This window comes from Accipiter gentilis, chromosome 32 (genome assembly GCF_929443795.1).
Source record: "Accipiter gentilis chromosome 32, bAccGen1.1, whole genome shotgun sequence".
NCBI lineage: Eukaryota > Metazoa > Chordata > Aves > Accipitriformes > Accipitridae > Astur > Astur gentilis.
In genome coordinates this window covers 5,076,469-5,100,473 of record NC_064911.1, presented here as the reverse complement: position 1 = coordinate 5,100,473, position 24,005 = coordinate 5,076,469, and the positions used below count along the sequence as shown (strand labels likewise).

The 24,005-nt window shown below is 49.5% G+C and overlaps 2 protein-coding genes across 5 annotated transcripts in view; one reads left to right on the top strand and one right to left on the bottom strand.

The window, feature by feature from the left end:
- Positions 1-4,364: 4,364 nt before the first annotated feature.
- Positions 4,365-14,060, top strand: KCNE1 (potassium voltage-gated channel subfamily E regulatory subunit 1). 4 transcript variants are annotated; one of them, XM_049835294.1, is made up of 3 exons: positions 4,365-4,520; positions 4,703-4,743; positions 11,375-14,060. In XM_049835294.1, the coding sequence occupies exon 3, from the start codon at positions 11,423-11,425 to the stop codon at positions 11,801-11,803; it is 381 nt and encodes a 126-aa protein (XP_049691251.1). In that variant the 5' UTR covers positions 4,365-4,520; positions 4,703-4,743; positions 11,375-11,422; the 3' UTR covers positions 11,804-14,060. The 4 variants fall into 4 exon arrangements, with proteins under 4 accessions (XP_049691251.1, XP_049691252.1, XP_049691253.1 ...); XM_049835295.1 differs by lacking the exon at positions 4,703-4,743; XM_049835296.1 differs by lacking the exons at positions 4,365-4,520; positions 4,703-4,743 and adding an exon at positions 4,762-4,887.
- A 6,464-nt stretch (positions 14,061-20,524) lies between these two features.
- Positions 20,525-24,005, bottom strand: part of SMIM11 (small integral membrane protein 11) — a 35,753-nt gene continuing 32,272 nt past the window's right edge. The window contains exon 5 of the mRNA XM_049835264.1: positions 20,525-23,944. The gene's annotated coding sequence lies outside the window, so the exon portion shown is untranslated. The remainder of the gene's footprint in view (positions 23,945-24,005) is intronic.

Here is a 24,005-nt window from a genome sequence, read left to right as displayed (position 1 = left end):
TTGGGGATGACTCATCTGAATCATCATCATAAAAATCTAACACTCCAGCCTTTGCGCCTCTGCCGGCATCTATGAATTACTCTTCAGTAAGGGAATTACATTTAACCTTGTGATGGGCATCCAAAGAGTATCCATCCAGTGTCTCTTCCAAACACTGCAGGTGTCAGCTCATTTTTAATTTAACATTGTGGGTTTTTTCAGCCTAAATTGTATTTCAATGGCAGGATGCAAATTGCAAGCCAGTTTCCCCAGCTGGTATAAATCCGTACAGCTCTGTTTACTTTGCTGCAGCTCCGCCAACTCATGCCAGCTGCACCTCTGACCTGTGACATCGCTCCTGCTGCTGCAGCCAAGCGAACCTTTATTTTGCAGTTGCATAATAGCAGAGGTCGAGCAAACATAGGGGAGCAGGTGGCCCACGTCCTTGCTTTTAGGAGTTGGATGTGCTTGCATTAGTGCTGGGATATCAGCAAATGAATTAGTGTCGCCCTTTCCAGGTTTGCTAAATGTTATATGCAATTCTGAGTACTTTTATTTTGGACTATCCGTCTCAAGCTTCATTTACAGAAAGCCAGTGCTGTGGTTTTCCTGAAAGCCCATCTTTCATAAGATGACTTGGATAGCCTCCAGTCCAAAGTCACTTCTACAGAATTTGGGCTGAATCAGAGGTCGTGTCCCAAAGGGGCCAGCTGAGACCTTCAGCAAGAGAGCTATTTGGCGGGAAGACGTTCTTGGGATGGGGGATGGAACTGGAGAAGGGCTCAAAGCCCCGGTCGTCTTCCCATCCCCTTGGCTTGGCCATAAGGAAGCAGAGGAGAGCAGGCAGCCACAGCCCAGTGTCTGCAATGAACTAAGCCCAGCTCAGGTCACTGTGGGACCACAGGAGACCAAAGGCACCTTCTGAGTTATTTGTCCCTCCCCCTGGGCTGCCCTGAGCAGCCCTTTCATTTCTTGCTCTGGAGCCCAGCAAAACTGTGCAAGTAAGGGTTTGTATAACTTTCTGGTGATTTCCCCTGATTTTGAGGGATTAACATGATATGTATGGGAAAGTGCCAAAGATAATGATCTGGACAGAAACATGTTCTACTTCATCTATTTATGTGCAAGAGCCACAGCAGTAACCTTTCTAAGAAAGAGCGACGATCCATTGAAAGAGTAAACTATATTCTCTACTCCCCATACCTACTTCAGTATTTCTTTCCTCAAAACAACAGTAAGACCAATTTTAAAAAAAAAAAGACCTCCACTCCTCCACCAGGAATATGGTTTCAAGAGATCTGCAAACTCCTGTGCCTGTGAAACGTCCCTTATCACCTTCCAGAGAAAACCTGTATTTGCTTTCTGAGGGATCCCGTCACTCTACATGTCGTCATTGTACTGAAGAAAATGAAACCTTCAGCTACTGACAGATCCGGGAGGGCAAAGAAACTTCTTCCCCGGAGTGGTTTTGTAGCACTGAACCTAGCCTTTGTATATTGCCATTGCTATATAAAAACAATAATCTCCCTGTCAGTCTCACTCTCAGGTCCTACCAAAGTCAAATAGAAGTTACACAGACCCTTCTAAAAAAACAATGAATTTGCTCTTGCCTAATGAAGACGTAATCCTCCTCTCAGCTGCAATGGAGCCATGCTGGTGTAACGGCAGGGGAAGCGATGTCTTACACAGACCCTGAGAACTCTTAAAAATAATCCATGTTTTGGTTTGCTCAGCCCCACAGCTTAGCTCCCTCTGGAGCTGCATCAACTGGAACAGTTTCGCCAGAGGTTACCCCAGTGCTCAGTGCTGCAAGGAGGCTATGGGTTGAGGGAAAGCAGGGCTTAGTCACTGTATTTGCATTTTTCTTCCCCATCACAGGATGTTAGTCAGTAGGATCCTGTTTACAGATCTCTTGCTGATTTTAGCTGATTTTGCTGACTGCAAATATCAACTTTTTGTGATGTAACAAGAATAAAGCAAACCCCAGAGGTGCAATGGTGTTCCTGTGGGGTTGAAGGGAGACTCGCCCCTCATCCCCCTGCAGAAGGGGTTCACTCTCTGCCAGGCACCTATCACACCCCTTACCAGGCTGGTAACCTCCCTGCTGCGTTTGGGATGGTAGGTTGACACCCCACCCTTTGCCTTCCCCGGGTGGTGGCAGGGGACTCGCCACCCACCAGCTGCTGCTCCCTGTGACATGCTCCCGCCTTCCCCAGGGAAAGGCTGTTTGCTTGTTTTGGCATGGGTTTGGTGATGCTGCCCCAGCATGGGTTTAGGTGGCTGCTCCAGCACAGCTCAGGTGTTCTCCATGGCCCGTCATCCTTTGTGCCAGCAGAGAGCCCTGCCGTGGGGGGAGGTGACAAGAAATGGGGCTGCTACCACTAAGCCTTGGCTCAAAGTGCCTTCCTTGGGAGCTGGTGCCCAGTCTGCCTCAGGTCCCAGCAGCTCCCTCCCCATGCCTGCCCTTCTCCCAAAGGAAGGGCACAGCTGCCAGGTCCACAACAAAGTGATGCTCCTCTTCCTCAACACCTTCCTGGGTATTCAGCCATGGGAAGAGGAAGGCTGGGCCAGGAAGCAACGTGATCTAATTTTGTCCCAAATTTCCCCTACGAAAGCAGGAAGCAAGGCCTGACTGCTTGTGCTCTGCTGTCACTGACCATGCACGCTCTCCTCCCTTCCTCTTCCTCCTCTCTCATCCCCTTTTGGACCCTTTCCAGGTTTGAGGCAGCACCTTGCAGCGTGCTCAAGCCACCCCAAAGTGGAGTGAGCCTTTGCTGCCCTAATCCTATTTTTGATCCTTCTGCATTGCCAGAAGATGTAATCAATTTGTTTATCAAGCAGTGTAGTTTTCCTGATTAGCCACAGCCCATCCTTACAGCAGCATCTTTTCCTGGTAATGCTCTAGTGTTTGGTTAGATTCTTGGGACACCCTTCTGTGATTTGGGTGAGATCACACACCCAGGCACACAATTTCTTTTTATTCTAGTGTTTTGGTGGCCGTGCTTGACCTCAAGCTGGTGCAACTGGTCTCCAGGGGAAGGGAAACACCTTCCCCACTGCTGGGAAAGCAGTCCTGCACTGCCACCGACGACTCCTCTGAATTTGGGCCATCTCTTCAACTTCATCTTCCTTGGCCCTACAAACACTGCCTCGTGGCAGGCATTAGAATGCAACAAAAAGGTCTCAAAGAGGAATGCTCTGTGGGTGCTAGGGGGTGCATGAAAGCAAGAAGTATCAGATCTGGCTCAAGGCTTCCCAGAAGCAAAGTGAAACTTCAGTTTGCTGCCCTGGAGGAGAGAAACCAAGCATGCAGGAGCTGGACCAGAAGCAAGCCAGATTTTTCCAGGGCTTTGGGCACAGCTCAGGACACTCACTGGTCCTGCCCACCCCCATCTCCAGTGAAGCCTGCCGTTGTAGGTATCTCCCTACCTAAACCCAGCCCGGGAATCTGTCCTGTCTTGTTAACAGCCTGCTCCCTCATTTGGATGCAGCAATGTCATGGGCAATGAAAACATGGGCAGCCCCCACCCCACTGAAAACACAGAATAAAGCTCCTGAAAGGGGGTATGCAAGAAAATATCCGGTTTTGTGCATTCATTTCAATACCTTAGTCACTGCCTAAATTCTCCTCCCTAGCAGCTGTCCTAGCAACAGCACCTGGTAAAGCCGAGGAGCATCAGCCAAGGAGGGGCCACCCCTGTCCCGGCTCGCTGCGGGCTGTTGAGAGTCTCGGGGCAGGGAACTGCCAGGAGCGGCCACACAGTGCACTGGTGCGGGTCTGCCACAGCCCCCAAGACACTGAGGGCATGTTATCCCACATCACCGGCATCCTCTGAATGAGTTTAAATGCAACTGTTGTGCAAAGCTAATAAATTCATTTTATAGTTTCCAGGTGGGCATTAACGAACCCTCCCTTTGGCTAACTGGTGACTACAGACACCTCTTTCTTGAATGGAAGATAGGGGTTTAGGTTTAGGGGTTTTTTTCCTTTTAGGTGATGGATAGGAGTTAGCTAGTGCTCCCTGTGAGCTGTTTGTGTTGGGTTTGAAGGGCAGCCCTGGAAATGGCTCCCCCCTTCCTCCTCACGCCCCAAAGGCTGTAACGTTACTTGAAGACAGACCTCGCCTTACGTCGTCACAGCTCCTAATCCCACGGGATTTTGCTGACACTATCTCTGTTTCCAAAAACGTCTTCCCACGTGCCTACCCGCGCAGCTTTGCTTCCTTGTCTCGACCCAAGGACACGCGGGGCACCGTGAGTTTGTGCGTGCGAGCGTGCAGGGCAGCGGGGAGGCGAGCGTCAGGGTGCGAGGGCAGAGGGACCGGCAATGCCCCGACGCCCCGGCATCCTCCTCCCGCTCCCCTTGCCGCCCGGCGGTGCCGGGGCCTGTGGCACCCACGGGTGCCAGCGTGGGAGCTGCCCCCGTGCCCCTCGGCACCTCCCACCTGTGTGTGCCCAGGGCTGGAGCCGGCACCTGCAGCCGGCGGCGGGAGGCCGGCTGACAGCACCCACGCCACGGGCTCCTGCCCTCCCCCAGCCCGGTGAGTCTGGGTGTTTTCCTGTTTGCCTCTTACCTTATGCTCTGATCCCAGGGACGGGGGACAGTGACAGCCAGGCTGCTGTCCCTGCAGGAGCCAGGAGCCAGCCTCAGCCCGCTCACACCCCAGGGGTATTACCCCGGGGGCTTTCTAGGGCTCACATCTCCCTAATTCTCTTTCCCCAGGAGGGGCTGGAGCCCTGCACCCAGCCGTGCTTTGCTGCCAGGTCTGTACCGACACTCAGCGCGGAGGGGCTGGGGACGAGAGCAGGGGCTGGTGGAGAACTGGGAGGCTGCAAGAGCCGCAGAGCTGCCGAGCCGCAGAGCTGAACTGATGGAGGAGAAGAGGGAGCTGGGACTCTGCCTGCCAGGTTTTGTTTGCTGTTACAGCCGTGCCAGTGTTTGCCTGCTCTTTTGGGCTGGGTGCAAGCCCAAGACAGCTGCATCTGGGAGGATAAACTTGGTTGCATGTTGAGGGGGGGAGGGTTGCTGGGTTTTCCGCTTCAAAATAGTGTGATACATACCCAGTGTGTGTAAGAGGACTAAATTTCTGTCTTGCGATCTGATGAAACTGGTGCTTTTCGGAAGAAATTAGTGTACCCCGCTGCATGAGTGTTGCTTTTTAAAGCGGCACAAAGACCTGAAGTGTTGCTTAGGCGGGTACAGATGGATGGCCCTAGGACTGGTTGTGAGAGGCTACAGATTTGCTAGAGAAAGGTGGGGACTGCGGAAGGTGTGTGCATCTTGTGTATAACTGGAAATCTATCCCTACAACCCTGCTTGCTTCTGGGCTGTGCTGTTGTCCCATCTCCGATAGGATTGCGGCGTCCTGGATGCTGCACCGTTGCAAAATTTCCAGGAGCTGGCGGGAGGAAACAGGTCTATCTTGTGCAATGCTCTGGCCTCCAGAAAGTTGTCCGACCTACTCATCCCTGCAACGAACAGCCAGGGAAATGAGCCAGGGAGGTCAGTAGATCCATTACTTTATGGTGGTGGAGAAGCATGTCATTGGCAGAAAATGTGGGGAGGTGGGCAACGTGCTGTGCTAACTTTTGCTACTAGCGTAACACAGGCTTTTTTTGTGCGTCATCTGTTCACGAGAAGTTGCTAGAGTACTGTATTTTCTAAAGGTACATATTCCTCTAGACTCCCTCAGTTTCTGGTGCTCAGTTAGCGATGCTTTTGGCAACAATATGAAAGAGAGATTGTTGGAGGTGTTTGCTTAGTATAAATTAGAATGTAGGTCCTTTGATTTGTGAGAGGTGAGAAAATTGTATTAGGAGACGAGCATCTGTCATTTAACATCTACCTCTGTTTATATGATAAATATCACATTTTACCCTCAGCAGGGAAGAAAAGTACAGCCAGCCAAAGCAAATCAGTTTGCCCAACTAATGCTCGAGGACAAAATTCCCATTGAGCTCCAAAGCCCAGTATCACATCCTCTAGGTACATTACATGACAGAAAATTGCCTCTTTTCTTTTTAAACCCCAGCAGTCGACTGGGACCCAACATCTCATAGCATGTGCTTCACCGAAGCTCAGCTGTTGGAAATAAGCCCAACTCAGACAGGGGCAGAGAGGACCCTGCTGAAGCTGGCGGCTCCAGCTGGGTTGGGTGCATTTCATTGGCAGCAGCATCCAGGCTCACAGAGCAGCCTCCAGCCTGCTTTTGAGCAGACCGACCCATTCTGCTTTGCCTTTGTTGGGAACCAGCCAGGTGTAAGTCAGTTCTGACATTTATAATGTAGACAGAAATTATATTAAATGCCAGATGCTCTGCAGCTGCAAATTGCTCTAGTTGAACTCAAATGCCAACTTACAGCTCTGTAGTGATACCTCCCGCGTGGTCCTACCTCCCCAGCAGCGGTGGGTGCGACTGCCTCAGCACACAGAAAGGCACAGCGTGCTCTCCAACAGCTCAGCCTGGCCTCTCCTCAAACCCAGCCAGGGTCAGATTCTGCATCATGCAGGCAGTCTCACGGACTTGCATTTTGCAGATCTAGCACTCCATAGCTGTAAGCATTTGGATGTGCAAGAGACTGAGATTAGGAGTAGGTCTGTCATAGCATGGTCATACTGGAGAGTTATGGCCGCAGCCACCCTCAGGGATGGTTTCTGAGATGGCAGATAGGCACGATGCACGTGGAGCCTATCCACACTTGCCCATGCCATCTGCATCCTCCAGTCCCACAGTGTGTTCTGCTTCATAGCTCCAGGAGCAACTGGGTCTTCCCTGAGTTTGGCCGTCACAGCCCTCCATCACGTGCAGCCAAGGGGACTTGGTGGCTTAAAGCTTTCTTCCCTAATTTCCCCTGTTAACTGTTAAAATGCAATCTTGACAGATGCCCTCTGCCAGAGACCCCTCAACCCTTTCCTTCAGGAGGCGGCTGTCAGGGTCAGTGCCGGGCCAGTTTTCCTTCCATCCCAGAGGGAAGATACCACCATGAACAAAGTGGCTGCCAGAGGGTTTTCTTTTCACTTTTTCTTCTAGAGAGCTGCTTTCCATCCCCAGGAGGTCTCCCCTCAGCTACACCCCAGGGCTCTTGCCCAAGCCACAGAGATTTGGGGGAGCAGCAAGTACTCCTATGGGGATGGTGGGAGCTGTTGAGGGATTGAGCAGTGTGAACAGACTCTGGTGGGCTTGGAAATAAGCAAAGGAGGACTCATTCTTCTCTACACAGGGGCCTTTGGGGTGTATGAGGGAAAGGAACAGTGGGTTTGGTTCGTTTTTTTCCTCACCAGTGGAGTGTCACCACGGCAAGGAACAGCTCACCTGTGTAAGTACATCTCTGGGGAAACTTTTACATTGAGCAGTGTCCAGGTTAAAGGCATCCCAAGCGATAAGAGCCAGCAGACAGAGAAAGAAAATGCTGTCTAGGATCCTCAGATCTTCACTGCAGTTATATCGAATGCATGGTTTTACACCTGCTAAGAACCTGTTCATTTATAAGCAGTATTGTAAAATGCTTTGGAAGAGGTGGTTAAGCTGCCTTCAAATGCTTTTCCTCCCTCCGCTGACAGTAGAAACTGTAGGCCATACCCATCTGACCACACAGAGACATTTATGGTGTAGATGTGTTTCCTAGAGTCATGCTTTTGTCCCTTCCTCAACTCCAGAAACCTGCCTGTGGCATCTGGCCTGCCATCCTAAACCCACAGTCTCCATGATATCACTCAGGGGACGTCCCTCTCCGCCTCTCACAAGAAATCCATGGCATGAGAAGGAGAGGGCAAGCGGCAGGTGACAGTGAGGAAAGGGACAAGGCTCATTAAGAGAGGGCCAGCTCCAGTGGTGCTGCTCGGCACCATGGACCATGGCCAGTCGGGCAGTGGTTCAGGTCATTGTTGACACCTGATGGAAGATGAGTTTGGGCAATGCCAGCAGTACACCGGTGCTGCTGGGAAACCCGTGTGTTGGAAAGCAACCTGCACTGAGCCCGTTGTTTTTGCTTTGGAGATCCGTCACCCGTATTCAGGGTATCGGATGGAGAAGCACCAATGCATTTGAGAGCCGGATGCGGTCCAGGCTGCTGCCAACCTTAGGGAATTCCCTCTGAATCACTGGCCAGTGAAAAATTTTCTGAGATGTTCAGTTTTGCCCCAGGTGATTTTTAACTTGGGCAGTTCACCGCTTGGTGCTTGCCCCTCCCAAGAGAGGCAGGAGGGGTGATCCCCTGGCCTGCACTGAAACCTCCTGTGGGATGGTGTGGGTTGGGAACCACCACCCCAGGTGAGGTCCCGGCTTACCAGGATGCAACCTGGGTAAACTAGGATGCTGGGTTTGGGCTGGGCATGATTTTACTCAGAGCTCCTCAGGGGACCCCCACGAGGGGACTGATCACAATTTGTAGCCCATCAGCAGTCCTCTGGGGAGATGAGTGGGGAGCAGAAAGCCAGTCTGGTTATGGCCAAAACAGAGAGCTTTTGGGACACTGAGATGTGACCATCTGTCGTGGAGTCGGCCAATGACACAGGTGGCTCTTCCCAGTCCCGTGTACTCACAGCTCTAAACTGGTCCCAGTATGGATTTCAGTGGAGTTCCAGAGGGCTTGTACAGTGGTGGGTGAGGCCCTTAGGCTTGTTGAGATTTCAGGAGGAGATTTCCTGGGAAACAGGAGCGTGCCCCCTCCCTCCCTTAACCTCTCCTGTTACTGCCATCTGCTGTGGTTACAGAGATGGGGCTGCTCAGCTCCCTGCTGGCTTCCAGCCCAGCCAGTGTACAAGCAACCCAGAAGTGGGCAATACCTTGCAACCCTCAGAAACCTCTCAAAAAATATATGGAGGTAGCTGAGGATATCCAGGCTCAAAATGTCAATTCATCAGCACCTGAAGTGTCTTCAGTGCTACCGATAATTATTATGAGAAATTATTGCCTCTCTTTCCAGAAAAAGTTGAGAGATCCAGTGGAATTCTTCTTTGTTTTGTCTTAAAGTTATTGCAATGATTTGTCAGCAGTTTTACATTTTACAGCGTCGACACGTTCTACACGCTTAGGAGGAGTAATCTCAGATAAAGGTTTAAACTTCCTTTTCTCTTCCTTTCCTTTCTAAAGGATCTGAAAACAGCTGTGAAATGTGAATACATTTTAACTATTAAGCCCAAGCTGCCAAGACGTTACTTCCTGTAGCTTTGAGTCATGGAACTGAAGAAATAAATTGGATCAGAATATTGTTTTGTACCAGCAATTTTTGTCTCCCTCTGCCACCCCCAGGCTTGGCTCTATGGAGGCATACTCTCATGTGTGCTCATTTTTCCTGCTGGTGAGGCACCTCATCGCAGGAACTGCTTGCTTGGAGCAGGGTGAGTCTGAGCCCACAGGAGCCTGACCTGGGCTCCCAGTGGTCACCCACTATCCAGGGGAAGCAGTCTGGTGTCATCTGGTGTGGGCTGGTGCCACTCGTGTCCCCCAGGCTTGTGTGATAAGGAGAACAGGGCTTTCTCCACAGAATTTATCATCCTGGGCTGAGTGTCTGACTTTCAGTGAGACTCGGCACGGAACCCATGACTGCACAGCTGGGAGGTCTAGCAAAAGGGTTCAGACTAAAAATCAGTACATGCAGTTGCATTAACAATTAATTTAGGTGAGTATGTTTGATCATATTCATGTCCAGATTAAGTGTGTATTTCATTCGGCTGCCAACAGCACCTGCTAGCACAGAACACGACGAGTAAATAACTGCTCTTCATATGAGGGATGGCAGGTCATAAGATCAGTGTCCTCTTCTCACTTCCTCTGTCTCAGCATCTCCTTTTACAGCATTTATGCCATAGCAAGGCGCAGACAATTCAAAGAAGCCTCCAGATCTCATCTACTGCAGTGTCATTACAAGCAGCTGGAGGCTGTGTGCACAGCTAAATTCCCTCCCATGCAGAGGTCCTGCACAACATCTATGCGTCATTAATGTCGCCCTCATGGAGGGGTGTAATTGCTGCCTAGGCATTTTGGTGGCTTTCTGCCCGAGGGTTCATTTCAGTCTTGATGTATTATAAATGATTATAATTTAGTACCACTTAAAAAAACCCAAAACAACAAAATGTAAGTATGCTGGAGAAGCTTTTGCTAACATGCTGGCCTGCTCTCACAGATTTAAAACTGTAGAAAGCACTGACAGCCATCTTATGTGATTACAAGATTGCTGTCACAGAAATGACCTTGAATAAAAGTACCTCATTCAGAAGTGCTAAGGGCAAAACCAGAGGGAGAGTGTTGCTGTAATCTTCTAGAGACATTTAAATTAGGAATTGTAGTGAGATTGTCAGTCATGTTACCTGGCTGCTGAGCCCTTTGGGACTTGAGTGCTGATAGGATTGCTTTTATTAACTGATTTACAGCTGACATTGGAAAGGGGAAAAGGACCCTTTAGCTTCTTGTGTAAGACTGTCAATGCAGAGGGCCGTGGCTAGGAGGCTTTGGACTTCCAGGTGCTTCCTGGTGTTACCATCGCCTGTCCTATTCCTGACCTGCAGTGATGCCAGTGGAAGTCCTCCAGACAACCAGACAATTGTCCTCCGACAATATTGTCCTCCAGACAATAAAACACTGGTTGCATAGCAATTTACTTTGGAGGGGAAAGCAATGAACTACCTGGGGAACGACTGCTAGCCTATAGGAGGGAGGATTAAGGGAGATGCTTTTCCTTTCCACTGCTGGGTAGGCAGTTACTATAGATTTCCCTCTGTGTCCACTCCCTGGGCAAATGCCCATTGGGAAGTTGCATCAGATTAGTGTGGGATACATTTCTGTCAGAGATTTGGTTGCTCGTTTTTGCATGGTGTATATCATCATGAGGGCTGCAGAAGAAAAGCAAAACTCCTTAACAGGGGTGGACAGGAGGAGCTTGCTGCAGGTACTGAGTGATTTCCACTCACTGCACATCAGCTACAGAAGTTTTGCTTCCAAATTCAATCCTGAAGCTGCGAGTAGAGGAGAGAAGACCAAGGGAAGCCATGATCACAATCTTCAAATCCAGAAGCAGCTGCTGTAGAGTGGGAGTGAGACACACCTCATGCCTGTGGGGGCTCAGGAGGGAAGTCATCGACTTTAAATAGCAGCACAGGAGGCCTGGGTGAGGTATCTGGGTGAGTGGCCAACAGCCGGGGCAGCTGTGCACTGCGACAGGCTGTGTGTGATGACTGAGGAGGTTTTGTAAGGCAGGCGTTTATGGGGGATGGACTCAGCCTAGCTAGCCTGGCTTGGAAACAGGAGATGAAGAGGTCCCTCCAGGCCCATCTGACCACCCTGCCTCTGCACTGGCCCCAGGGAGCTTTCTGGCTGAGGAGGGGAGCCAGTAAAGGGAGACAGAAGGAATCGCATCGTTATCTGATGGCATGCCCCTTATTTTTGTTCTTTTCTAGCTAACCTATAATTAAGGGAGAAAGAAGTGCGAAGGACAGAAAAACAAGATGTTGGTGCTGTCTAACAAGACAGCCCTGAATTCACTCCTCTCCAAGCTGCTTCAAGACTACCTGGAGCAGACAAATAGCTCTGCACCTTCCCAGGTCAGAAGTGCCAGCAGCAACCTGGAAATCATCTACGTGCTGCTGATGATCGGCCTCTTTGGCTTCTTCACAGTGGGAGTCATGCTGACCAACATCCGCGCCAGGAGGCTGGAGGACTCCCGCGACCCCTACAACACCTACATTGCCACGGACATTTGGCACAAGAAGGACAGGGAGTATTTTCAAGCCAAGATCATAGAAAACTATAAGCTGTGCTGTGTCTTTGAAAACCAGCTGGCCGTGGAGCAGCCAAGCATGCAGATTCCAGAGGTGAAGTCTTCCTAGCAAAAAGGGAGAAAGGATTGCACTTTGCACAGGGACAACCCGACCGATACCTGGTATGAACCAGGCTAGCTGCTTGCCCGTCTGCAGAGCCGCAGGCACTGGCCTCAGTCGGGCTAAATAACTGTAAACTGATGGTGAAGCTGATGGGTCTGTGATGGCCCTGGTGCTGCAAATGTGCCTGGCCACCAGTACCTTGCTGCAGTCACTGTAAGGTCGAGGAGGGGGGACACGCAGAGGGGGTATCATGGACTCGTCAGCTTCAACTAGCAAAAAAAGCAAATGTTGGTGTTGCCTGTGTGAACGCTTGCAGTAGTCCATGTAATTAAAATCAAACTGGATCAAACGCAAGCTAGAGGTGTTAACTGCCAAGTGTAGTTTAGGCAATCATTTTCAAGTAAGAAAGACCAGTTTCTTCCAAGAAAAAGTAGCCAAAATATTTCATTTGCATTTTTGTCCAGCATAGAATAATCATTTTATAAATTGTACGGTGTTGTGGATTAGCTATTTCTTTGAGAATCATGCACCTCTTTGAGATAAAATTTTAGAAAAATATTCCATTTTTTTCTGAAAACCATTTCTGTGGAAAATTGCAGACTCTGGAGCAAATTTTTTTAGTGACTGTCCCTAATTCCTAGCAGGTACCCCAGACCGGTGTTGATGGCTACTTTTGGTTTTTGGTTTTCCTTCTCATGGATGGTGGTTGATCCTGGCAGCAGTGTCCACTCTTGTTCAAAGATTCAGCAGCCCATGGGGTCTATGCCATACAAGTGTGTAATGTTTTGAAAGTGCCAGTCACATTTAATTATTGCACAAGAACCTAAGTGCAAGCCCTTGACTGGAAAGTGAATTTCCCCTCTGTGAAGAGCTGTTCCACAAAGTGTCTTATATTTAATCACTGACACAGCTTATGGCTGTGCTTAACTTAAAGCCCGTGAGCAGTTCCTCCAGCTCCCAAGAGCAGCCTCCCTCGGTATAGCTGTTTATCATTGCAGTATCCAGCACGAGGTCCATGCCAGCAAAGTTTTCCTGCCCTTGGCCTCCTTACTCCCTCCTTCGGCAGACACGGCCTGCCGAGCCACGGAGCTATGGTGGCAGCCAAACTCGGCTTCTGCGGCAGCAGCTATCATCTGTCTCTGTTAAAAGGGAGAAATACTGTTCCCCTGGACATACTGTTACTCAAAATAGCAACCTCGCCAGCCTGAAGCCTGTTTTTTTGTTTGGGATCAAAGAAGCAATGGTCTGGACAGAAGGGTGGGGGGGAGGCGGTTATTTCTGCTCTGCAGATACACATCCCATTTTTAGCTATTGGAGAGGAAAGAGAAGTGGGAGAGGCTTGAAAGAAAGTCATGCAGAGCAGCCGCTTCAAAGGCAAGGCGAGGGTAGATAGCTACCCAAGTATTTGGATGGGCAAGCGATACCAGTCACAGCATATCCCTTTTCCATGCATAGGTACTTCTTTAGCACTGCACTTTCATTAAAGTAATATTCTAGCCATGTTTGTGTTCCCAGAATACTCAGGACAATTAAAAATGCCGGGTATTTTTTAAAAAAGATATTTATAAGGTGCCTACCATTAAGCTGAGGACAAGATACATGTTTTCAGTGTCTTGAACAGCTTGGAAAATCTCCATTAGCTTAATTATCCAAGTTACTATTCCCTCTAGACGAATGTAAACCAAAGCCAAGCTTTGGAAAGATGTTGACTTCTGAGCTTGGGCACTGCTCTTTTGGGATCTCACCATGCAGTCTGTTTATTACTTGCAGTTCCCTCCCCCTGTGACAGTGCAAATGCTCTTGCTTGCTGGCTCTCCAGAGGCAGGCCTGAGAAGCATTGCTGACAATGTTTAAACTTGCATCAAAAATGGCTTTTAATTACATTAAAACCTTTGAATATTAAGCTTGTCAAAAGGGCTCCCTCTCGCAGCTCCCCCTCCACCCCAGGTGTTTTCAGGTATTTTGGGTCTAGGCACTTGCGGGTCACCTTATTTTAATAGGTCCAGTGTAGTTATTGGTGACAGGGGTAATTGTCACCATTAGTTGGCTTCCACTTTTTTTTTTTCAGCTCTGCCTTTTTGTTTGTTTAAAAAAGAAGGGAATGACTGTGCCTTAGTCACAACAGTTCTGTACCACCAGGCTACAAATCACCTTTCAGTGGCAGTTGTGGACTCCCACTGTGGGCTTTCACATTACCTTTCAGTCCTGTAGTTCTCCTTTTTCCCCTATTTTTTCACTTGTACAACGCAATAAAATATGAATTACAAACTGTGCTTGTGGCCTCAGATGTTTTTTTCTCCTAACCTGTTTCACAAGCTCACAGAAAGAGTGCTGATACTACCCAACGGGCACCCACTCACCCGTCCCCTTTCTACACCCTATTAACCAGGGCCAAGCCTGGGTGCTGGGATATCTCTCGGTACACCTAGATCTGGAGAAATATTAAAATGTCAGGAACAAATTCCTCACCTCAAGTAAACTCCCAGAGTCTGCAATACCCCAGGCAAGCTTGGCTCTGGTGTTCGATGCAGCGATCCCAGCTGCAGCCTTTGGGCATGTGTTGCACACAGCTTTCCACTGCAGCCCCAGCAGCACCTGCCCTAGGGGAACCTGGGTTTTGTCGCACCCCCCTAGAAATGATGGTGGGCCTGGCAAAAGCGGAGAAATTGCTGTGTGGTAGTAGTCCCCCCAGCAAGGGAGGAAGGTCTTGTGCCCACCTGGAGCCCAGTGGCTCTGCACAAGTCATTGGTTGGGTAGCTAGCCCTCATGGGATGCTCTGTTGATGCAGATTTTTTAAGTCTAGAAAGGATCGTTCTGATCGCAGGAGAGGTAGGTGTACGTATCAAGAGATCTTAAGGGTTCAGGTCAGCCAGGTCTCTCTGCATGCACTCCTTGAAAAAGGCTCTGAAATCCCTTTCTATATAGCTTTGGATTATGTAATAGCAGTTTTGGAGATGTAAAGTGTGAGCCAAGCTGCAGCCCGCATTGCCGAGCATCCTCCAGGGCCTGTAAACACAGCTCCCACTTCCTCTGTCATTACCACTGACTCATGCAGGACGGCTGACACGGGACCCATTTCTGACTTCATGTAATAGGAGAAAGAGCATTCACTGGCCAAGGAGTGCCTAGAAATGTGTGATTAGTTCACTTGCTCGTCATCTTTGCCATAGACCAAAGCCAGCAACAAACCTGTCATAAAATTACCATCACACAGAGCTCACGTTTTCCGATTTCCTGCTTGTTGGGGAGCTTGAAGAATCTTAAACTCATTAGGCAAGTGTTGCACTTTCTTTGGCCCAAACTTTACAAGTCTTTTGCTCAGGAGACATAGAATAGCCAGGGAGATTGTCACAGGTTTATTTTTCTCCAGTCCCCAACAGCTGAAGTACCTGGCTTCATCAGCTGTGGCTTATTCTAGTCAGTAGCCCTGCTGCCGGTTGGCCTAAATGAGCATATCTCTAGGCATAGGTATTGCTCTCTGGCTACTTATGGTTTTTATAACAGAAAACACATTACATAGAAATGCCAGCATTACACAGAAATGGCATTTTGAATTTAAGCCCTACATTGTTAAAAGCAATGTGACGGTAAGGCGCAAAGGTCTCGAGCAAAATCAAAGCCTAACATAGCAGGCTCTCTCCTGTATATGTTTTGAGACGTTCTGTTTTGTACAGCTGCAGACTAACATGAAAGTTGTGTGGTACAAAGCCACACAAATAAAATATTTATGAATAACTGTGGTACAGCACAAACAAGGACAAGACTCTGTGTCATACCTCTTGGAGGGGAAAGTCAGTCCTCGCACCTTGGAGGAAGAAGCTCCAGGGCAGTTTTTCACTACGTTATGTGGCCACTAACTCATGGGAAGATGACGTCTCCCTCTTCTCCCCTTTTCTGCCTGCCCCGGAAACCTGTCTGCATTGCCCAGGCTCTGGGCAACTCTGTGACTGCTGCAGACCCCCAAACCTAAAGCATATCTCCTTGGGCCATGGCTGTAAAGCTGTTGCAGGAACGTCATCTGTAATGCCTCTACCGGAGAAGACTTCCCCAGCCATGCGTGGAGCAGGGTGCAGCTACGCTTCTCTGGCAGCATGCAGTCATTTGCTGCGGTGGGATACCCGAGGATATGTGCCTGCATGGGCTCACACAGAGAGCGTATGGGTGGCCCAAGCTCAGCTTTAAGATGGCCAGATGCCAGCTGTAGCTGTAAGAAAGCATGGCTGCAGCGCGGAGGTTGAAACCAATGTGCTCTAAGCTGTGACTAGAAGTGGTTTACATCCAGGCAGCACAAAGCTCAGGGAAGCAAGCCTGCGCTGATCTGTAGCCGCTCTGTAGCCTGACGTGCACAACCTTCCCATAGGAAGCCCAAACTGAGAGCTCATCCTTTGCCTTCACTGCAAAACCTTCCCTCCCCTCTCACCTCCCTGGAGAGCTTCAGGCACTGGTTCTTATTTCCCATCTCATGGAGAACTTGCACCTGCAGCAGCTGGCTTTTCATTACACACAGCAGAAATCCTTAGAGCTGCAGGTACAAGAGATCAAACCCCTAGTATTAAGTGGTCCATCTGGAAAATACTTTACAGCCAAAGGCAGCCCAAGTGTGCAAGTCTGAAGTGAATTCCCCTCCCTCCTCACTTTATAGTTATCAGTGTTATCTTTATTTGCAGTTGGTTGGGTCAGACCTGCTACACCGGGAAGCGTGCACAAAGACAAGCAGAAGGAAACCGATAAAAATAGAAGATATGAGCAATCAGAAGCAAGCAGAACATTCTTTACAGCCGATAACAGGAATTATCTTATATAATATTTCTATGGCATCCTGTTTCATTTTTACACGTTGTTATCTCTATGCCAAACTCACTCCCTAATCTCCTTATCCAGCTGGAGCCATCAGCTACGCATGTGAAACCTCCACGAAGCCTTTCTCAAGAAATTGCTCAAGGGACCAGCACAAATATGATTGCTTGGCAGAGGAGGCTGTGAAAGGTCATGCTGCGTTTCAGTGGTGAGGTGGACAGGAGGCTGCTCCCTGAGACTGGAGCTGTCCATGCAGCTGGCTCCATGGACATGTTCAAGCAGAGAAACCGTCTCAGTCAACTGCCTTCAAAGGACAAGAAGCAAAGGCCAATACCATGCCAAAATAGGCAAGAAAATGACTTGGTAGTCAAGAAAATTCTTGGTAGTTCTAGGGCAGGGATTGCAAGGATAGTTTAAAAAAAGCACCAGCTTTCAACTGCACCCACGGGTGTCCTTCAGATCAAAGAAAAGGGAAGATGTACATAAATATCGATGGAAAATGTATGAATGCTAAATCCAGAAGTGCACATTATGACCTTCTGACCCGATTTAGCAGAACTAAGGCCAAAGACTCTAATGTAATACTTTCTTCAGGCAGGCCCAGAGCCTCTGGTTGGGCTACAGCACATTATTTTCAGACGCACACTCAGGCTCACCAAAATAATTCCTCTGCTCAGTCCACAAAATCCACACACCGTACCAGGGGCCACTGACCTTCCAAGACCAAGAGCCAAGTGAAATAAAATGTGACACCTTCATGTGAGAGCACCTGCTCTAAAAAATGCTTAATTCAGTATTGCTCTGATGAGTGTGATAGCAGTTTTACAACCGGTACATCACACAACCCGAAACACAGGTGATCATCACAGAAATACACTGTTTGATTTTGACCAATGTCCAGTAAATGGATTCTCAGTATATGATAGTTCTGATTTTGTTTCTAGATGCGGTAGCTTTCATACTTTTATATAAAAAAAGCCTAGCTCATTAGCCCAGCTGCGAGCATTCATTCTGATTTAATTCTGAGGATCAGAGGTTGACCAGTGGCTGCTGTTCAGCACAGCACACTTACCTGCTGGGGAGGTAATGCTCGTTTGGCACAGCCCCATTAGCAGTATCTCTTCTGCCTCCCCCCACTGCAATATTCACCCTTCTCCAGGTTTCCCTCCAAACCACAACCTCTGGCCTTCAGACCTCCCTCCCCAGCCTCCCTCACAGATCCATCTATCCTCGCTTGGGAGAAGGTGGCATAATCCCTCTGCCTTAGCCGAAGGGAGCCATATCAGCGGAGGATCTAACCCATTGTTCCCAAAGTCTGAGCTCCAATTTCCTTTTTCCTTGTGACCTCCAGCTTCGACTGGCAGGGTAATTTGTCAGGGGAACAGTTGATTCAGCAGCTGTTCTGGTTCACTGTTGTGCATATAAGCCTCAAGCCTGTGGTCTTTATTCAGACCCATGGCAACAGCAGGTTTGGGGACCTCCAGTCTGACGGGACTTTTTCCCCTGGCAGTATTTTCTCAAGCCTTTATTATCAGCTTCCCACCTAACAATGCAAAACGAATCTGGGAAAAGAGTGCAAACAATTATCTCATACCAACTCTGCACCTGCAGGCAAGATCCCTTCTCCAGGCTGCTTGAGCTGAGCTCACCCCGAGGTGCCTTGGTAGCTTCAGTCCCAGCAGTCCAGTTGCCGGGGACTCGGGGCTGGATCCGACCCTGAGTTGCATGCAGAGAGCAGAGGAATAAAACATCAAATCCTCCCCATACCTCTATTTATTTTTCACCTTAATATGCAAGAGTTATGATGCAGGAATAGACAAACTGGCACACTCATCAGTCTGGCACCCTCTGCCAGCCAAGGAGCCACAGAGATTTACCCTTAGGCAGCCTGTAGCAGGACTGACACCTAAAATTAACCCTCTGCTGTGCTTCTATTTATTTCCTCCTCAAAAAAAAGTGAGCTCTCTCTTTAACAGCAACAGCCCAATAGTCTTTCCATCCAAATCCTGACCTTGAGAATGAGATTGTAACAGAATAAAATGCAATTTGAATAAAAGTAAGCATATAAGAAACATACTGATGCGTGCTAATCCAAATTCCCAGCAGTGTTGGCTAGCTCACTGCAGAATACAGGCAGTAGAGACAGGGTCATCTTTGTTTACAACAAATGATTTAATCCAACATGTGCATATTAAACAGTTTCTTCTGGATTTCTTTATGTGCATGTTGCTCCTTATTTCTGTTCGTAGAAGTCCCTGAAATGCAGAATTTGTCAGGTCTTTTGAAGTTACCACCAGGTATCTCAAGGGCAGACTACCCCGGCTCAGATTTCTGACCTATATTTCTCTCTTTTCCCATGTACCTCCAGGGGAACATGACGATGTCCACCCTGGCTATGTGGGCCAGCTCTTCTCCCTGGAGAACAACCTCGCTAGGCTTGGGCAGGAGTAGAGGTAACAATAATGTCTCTGCTGACGGCAGTGCTGTAATTGACAACAGTGGGAACGGGATGTCACCCTGATTTGGACTCACCAGGGTCAAAGAAAAGGACATCACCCTATAGTATAGGGCATCACCACATCCCAGTGTGTGACCCGTGAGGAAAACGATCTGGTCTGGTCTGAAGAACAGTGTTATATGATATAAACTGATACCTTGTGATCTGGTAGTCTAAAAACATGAGCAGAACTACATTGCCATGGTGTGTATCCAGCATTTTGTGGCACAGCACATGGAGGCCAAGGCATAACTGAAATAACAGCAGAGGCAATTGTTGGGCAAGTGTGATGGGTTGACCCTGGCTGAACACCAGGTGCCCACCAAAGCCGTTCTATCACTCCCCCATCCTCAGCTGGATAGGGGAGAGAAAATATAACAAAAGGCTCGCGGGTCGAGATAAGGACAGGAGAGATCATTCACTATTACCGTCACGGGCAAAACAGACTCAGTTGGGAAAATTAACTCAATTTATTACAAATCAACCAGAGCAAGGTAATGAGAAATAAAACGAAATCTCAGAACACCTTCCCACCACCCCTGCCTTCTTCCCGGGCACAACTACACTCCCGGATTTCACCACCAAGCCCCCCCAGCGGCACAGGGGGACAGGGATGGGGTTTATGGTCATCACACGTTATTTTCTGCCGCTTCACCTCCTCAGGACGAGGGCTGATCACACTCTTCCCCTGCTCCAGCGTGGGGTCCCACCCACGGGAGACAGTCCTCCACGAACTCCTCCAACGTGGGCCATTCCCACGGGCTGCAGTTCTTCACGAACTGCTCCAGCATGGGTCCATTCCACGGTGTGCAGTCCTTCAGGAGCACACTGCTCCAGCGCGGGTCCCCCACGGGGTCACAAGTCCTGCCAGAAAACCTGCTCCGTGGGCTCCTCTCTCCACAGATCCGCAGGTCCTGCCAGGAGCCTGCTCCAGCGCGGGGTTCCCGCGGGGTCACAGCCTCCTTCGGGCACCCACCTGCTCCGGCGTGGGGTCCTCCACGGGCTACAGGTGGAGATCTGCTCCACCGTGGACCTCCCTGGGCTGCAGGGGGACAGCCTGCCTCACCAGGGTCTTCCCCACGGGCTGCAGGGGAATCTTCGCTCCGGCGCCTGGAGCATCTCCTCCCCCTCCTTCTTCACTGACCTTGGTGTCCGCAGGCTTGTTTCTCTTACATGTTCTCACTCCTCACTCCGGCGGCAGTTTCTCCCCGTCCCAACTTTTTTTCCTTCTTAAAACTGTTATCACAGAGGCATTACCACTATCACTGATTGGCTCGGCCTTGGCCAGTGGCGGGTCCGTCTTAGAGCCGGCTAATATGGGCTCGCTCTCTCTTCGAACACAGGGGAAGCTTCCAGCAGCTTCTTACAGAAGCCACCCCTGTAACCCCCCCCCCCCCCCCCGCTACCAAAACCTTGCCAAACAAAACCAATACAGCAAGCTAAATGGCAATGAAACCATCCAGTAGCTGCTCACAGGGGCCAGCAGCCATGCCAAAACCCCAGACCTGCTTCCCAGCTTTCCCACTAAGACACCCAGGACCTGGGTACCAGGCGCATCACAGCCACACTGGTGGCACCAGCCTTCCCCTCCTTCCTTCCTTCCTTTCTTCCTTCCTTCCTTCTTTCGTTCCTTCCTTCCTTCCTTCCTTCCTTCCTTCCTTCCTTCCTTCCTTCATTCCTTCTTTCCCTCCTTCCTTCCTTCCTTCCTCCAGCTCCAGGCAGCTTTTCTTTTCCCTCCCAAAATTCCTTCAGCGGGAAACAACACAGATGGTGCATTACCCTGCATCTGGGTTCGCCTCTTTATTTATCCACAGGAGCAGTTGGCACTCTTGGGGATTTGCAGATAAGTAAGCAGTCTGTGAAATTTTAGAAAAGGAGAAAAGGGATGTTGCAACCTGATGTGTTTATCAGAGGTGTTTGCGGTTCTGTACCATGTTACAGTTTCCGTTCAATGAGGAGGGCAAGCCTGCACCTACTGCAGGGACCAGACCAGTGTGTACCAGCTGGTGGTGCATGCTTCTGGCCCGCTCTGAGGAAACATGTTAAACCCCAGTGCAGGTGGTTCAGGCTAACACATTTTATCTGGAAATCTTCAGGGGAGGGGGAAGAGGAAACAGGCAATTACAGTGGCGGGGACAACATGGGGCAACCTGTCAAACTACCTGGCCTCCTGCCATTGTGTGTGGCCGTACCCAGGTGCCTCCCTAGATCGTGGCCCTACACAAATACTCCTCCTTTGCTGACACCTCCTTCTTCCATTTTTGGGACATTATGGGCAGATCCCAGACAGCTGTTCCCAGCTGCCCAGCCTGTGGTTTTAGAAATGTCCAACTCTAGGTCAATGTCTGAGAAGCTCATCACAGCTGTGGTCCAGAAATAACACCCTGAAGGGTAACCACCCTGCCACAGCTGCATCTCTGCTAGTGGCTGCAGTCACAAGGCAGCAAACACGACTTCTCTTCCAATGCTGCTAGCCCTCTGTGCCCTCCTCTTCCACCTACTCTGATGCAATCAGGAGTGAAACAAAGGAGAAAAAAAGGTCTTTGCCAAGTTTCATGGATATTTCCAGCATTCATCACAGATTATGCCAGTCTTCCATGTACTGCTACGCTTAGTTTTCCTGCTCTGGCTTGCCTCCTCCTATGGGGAAGGCACCGCTCGTCCTCTGGTGTTCACCATCAGCCAGCAGCCACCGCTGCAGGCTGGCTCAGGTTGTCCCAGGGTGACGTTGTCCTGGGCAAGAGCTCCTTAGTGTGCAGCCTGTGGTGGAAACAGGATGTGAAGCACAGGATAGGAGTGGCAATTGCTTTTATTGCTGTCCTGAAGGTGATACTACTCAAATCGTATTACCATGTGTTTGGACAGGAGCCAAAAACGTGAACATTGGACCACAATAAATGTGGATCTTTTTTGCTTCACAGGTGCAATTAAGGGGCAATATCCAGAATTTTACTGTCAGTAGGTGAGTCATAAGTGGCAAAAGCTGGATGTGGCTCTGAGACAACCACCTCCTGAAGCAGTTACATCTGCACAGAGCCTGCACGTGAAAAGGATCAAGTGATGAAGCAGGGATGAGTCTGCACTGCTTGGCAATGCCTTTGTCTGAAGCACACTCTGTTGCAAGAGGACAGGTCCCGGCGGCACTGGCTGCCACAGCTGCCTCCCGGTGATGTGGGGTCACAGCAGCACTCAGACAGCATTAGAAAATGAAATTTCCTGGCAAAGGGAGAGTCTGAGAATGGTGGGAGAGCAGCAAAAACTGTGGAGGTCTGCTACACTGGAGTACTGAGGAAGCTAAACGCATTTAGAAGGATCAGCCAATAAATGTTGGAAAAGCTAGAAAAAAGGAAGAAAGAAACAAAGAGCCTAAACTTAACTGCCTTAGACTTTTATCATCACAATCACTCATAATGCAATGTCTAATAACATAATTTTTGCCATATGACTCATACTGCGTTATCTCACAGAAGGCAGAAGCTCTTTTCTTTCATCTGATGTACTCAATGTGCAAGTAGCTATTCAAGGTTTGCCCCTATTGCTGAGGAGGAGTATTGGAAGTATCTAAAGGTCCTGTAGGAAAAACCAGTTAAGAAAGAGTGAGCCACATGACTGCAGTGCAATGCATGGGCATGGACCAGAGACCCCTGAGCAGATGTGCAAGCACCATGTTTTTTCCATTTAGCCCCAGTGTACGATCAGGGCTGCAACAGTGTTTTGCATAAATACTCAGGAATTCAGACGAGCTTTTTCTCACACCTACACTTGAGCATTGAGAGAGAGAAACAGGTCACCAGATAACCAGGACTAGCCCAAGGCCTATTATTGCAACAGCAAAATGAAAGCTCTGGCTCATTCTCAGCCACAGAAACTTGGGCAATGCAATTCGTGACATGGTCTGACCTGCACGAGAGGCAATATGCACTGCCTTGCGCTGGGGCCGTTACCTGCAGCCCTCACCCTCGGCCGCAACGAGTGAGTGTCCCTTTTCAGCTCTTCTAGGAAGCCAAGGTGACTCAGCCACCACCGAGAGGCAGCTGGGAGAAGGACATGACAGAGTATCACTTTGCCCAACCAAGGCCTTAGGAAGGAGGTTTCTACATAAAATAGCTCAGTATTCTAACAAATCCTCCACAGCTAACTGCTAACTCAATGTATTTCTCCTCCAGTGCTGGCTCCTCCAGCTCCCAACAGAGCAGGTCTCCTGTCAGTGCTTGCAGCAGCGTGCCAACCTCCTGGGCGTTGTGCCCTGCCTCGCGGGCAAGCCAGGCCTGCCTCTGAGACACCTTGGGGCCCTCCAGCCAACAGCAACCCCCAGGAGGATTGCTGGGGAAGGGGCACCCCTCAGCATCCCTGTCTTGGGGATGGTTCATTCCTGGAGTAAGTACTTGTCAGGGCATGACCTAGATTTTTTTTGAGGAAGTCACAGGGCTAGCGAGCAAGGAACCACATGGGGTTGAGGTCCTCAGTACCCCACTGTCCCAGATGACCAGTGTGGTCTGTTTGCAGGACTTGGCCACGTGAGAAATGATCCGTTGCTCATCTTAGATCCAGACATTCCTTCATCCCACTTCCTCCAAGGCAGGCAGGTCATCCTGGCTCAACAGGAAATATCACTTGAAGACATGATCCACCTTATATCCCAGGGGGGTGAGAGCATGGAAAACAAGCTAGCATGCTCCAGAGGAAAGTGTGCATGGGAAATGCTTCAAGTCTGAAGGTCATCTGGGCTTGTCCAGGCACTTCAATAGCACGATGAATCTTCCGTTCCTGGCTCATTCCAACCCACAGGATTTTAAAGACCTGATGCCTGTCTTGGTCATGTACTGTATGTGCTTTTCCAGGTGTCCTTGGTCCTGGAAGAGGGGAAGCACGGAGATTAGTTCGATTTCTACCAGCTCCTAAACCCCTTCCAGG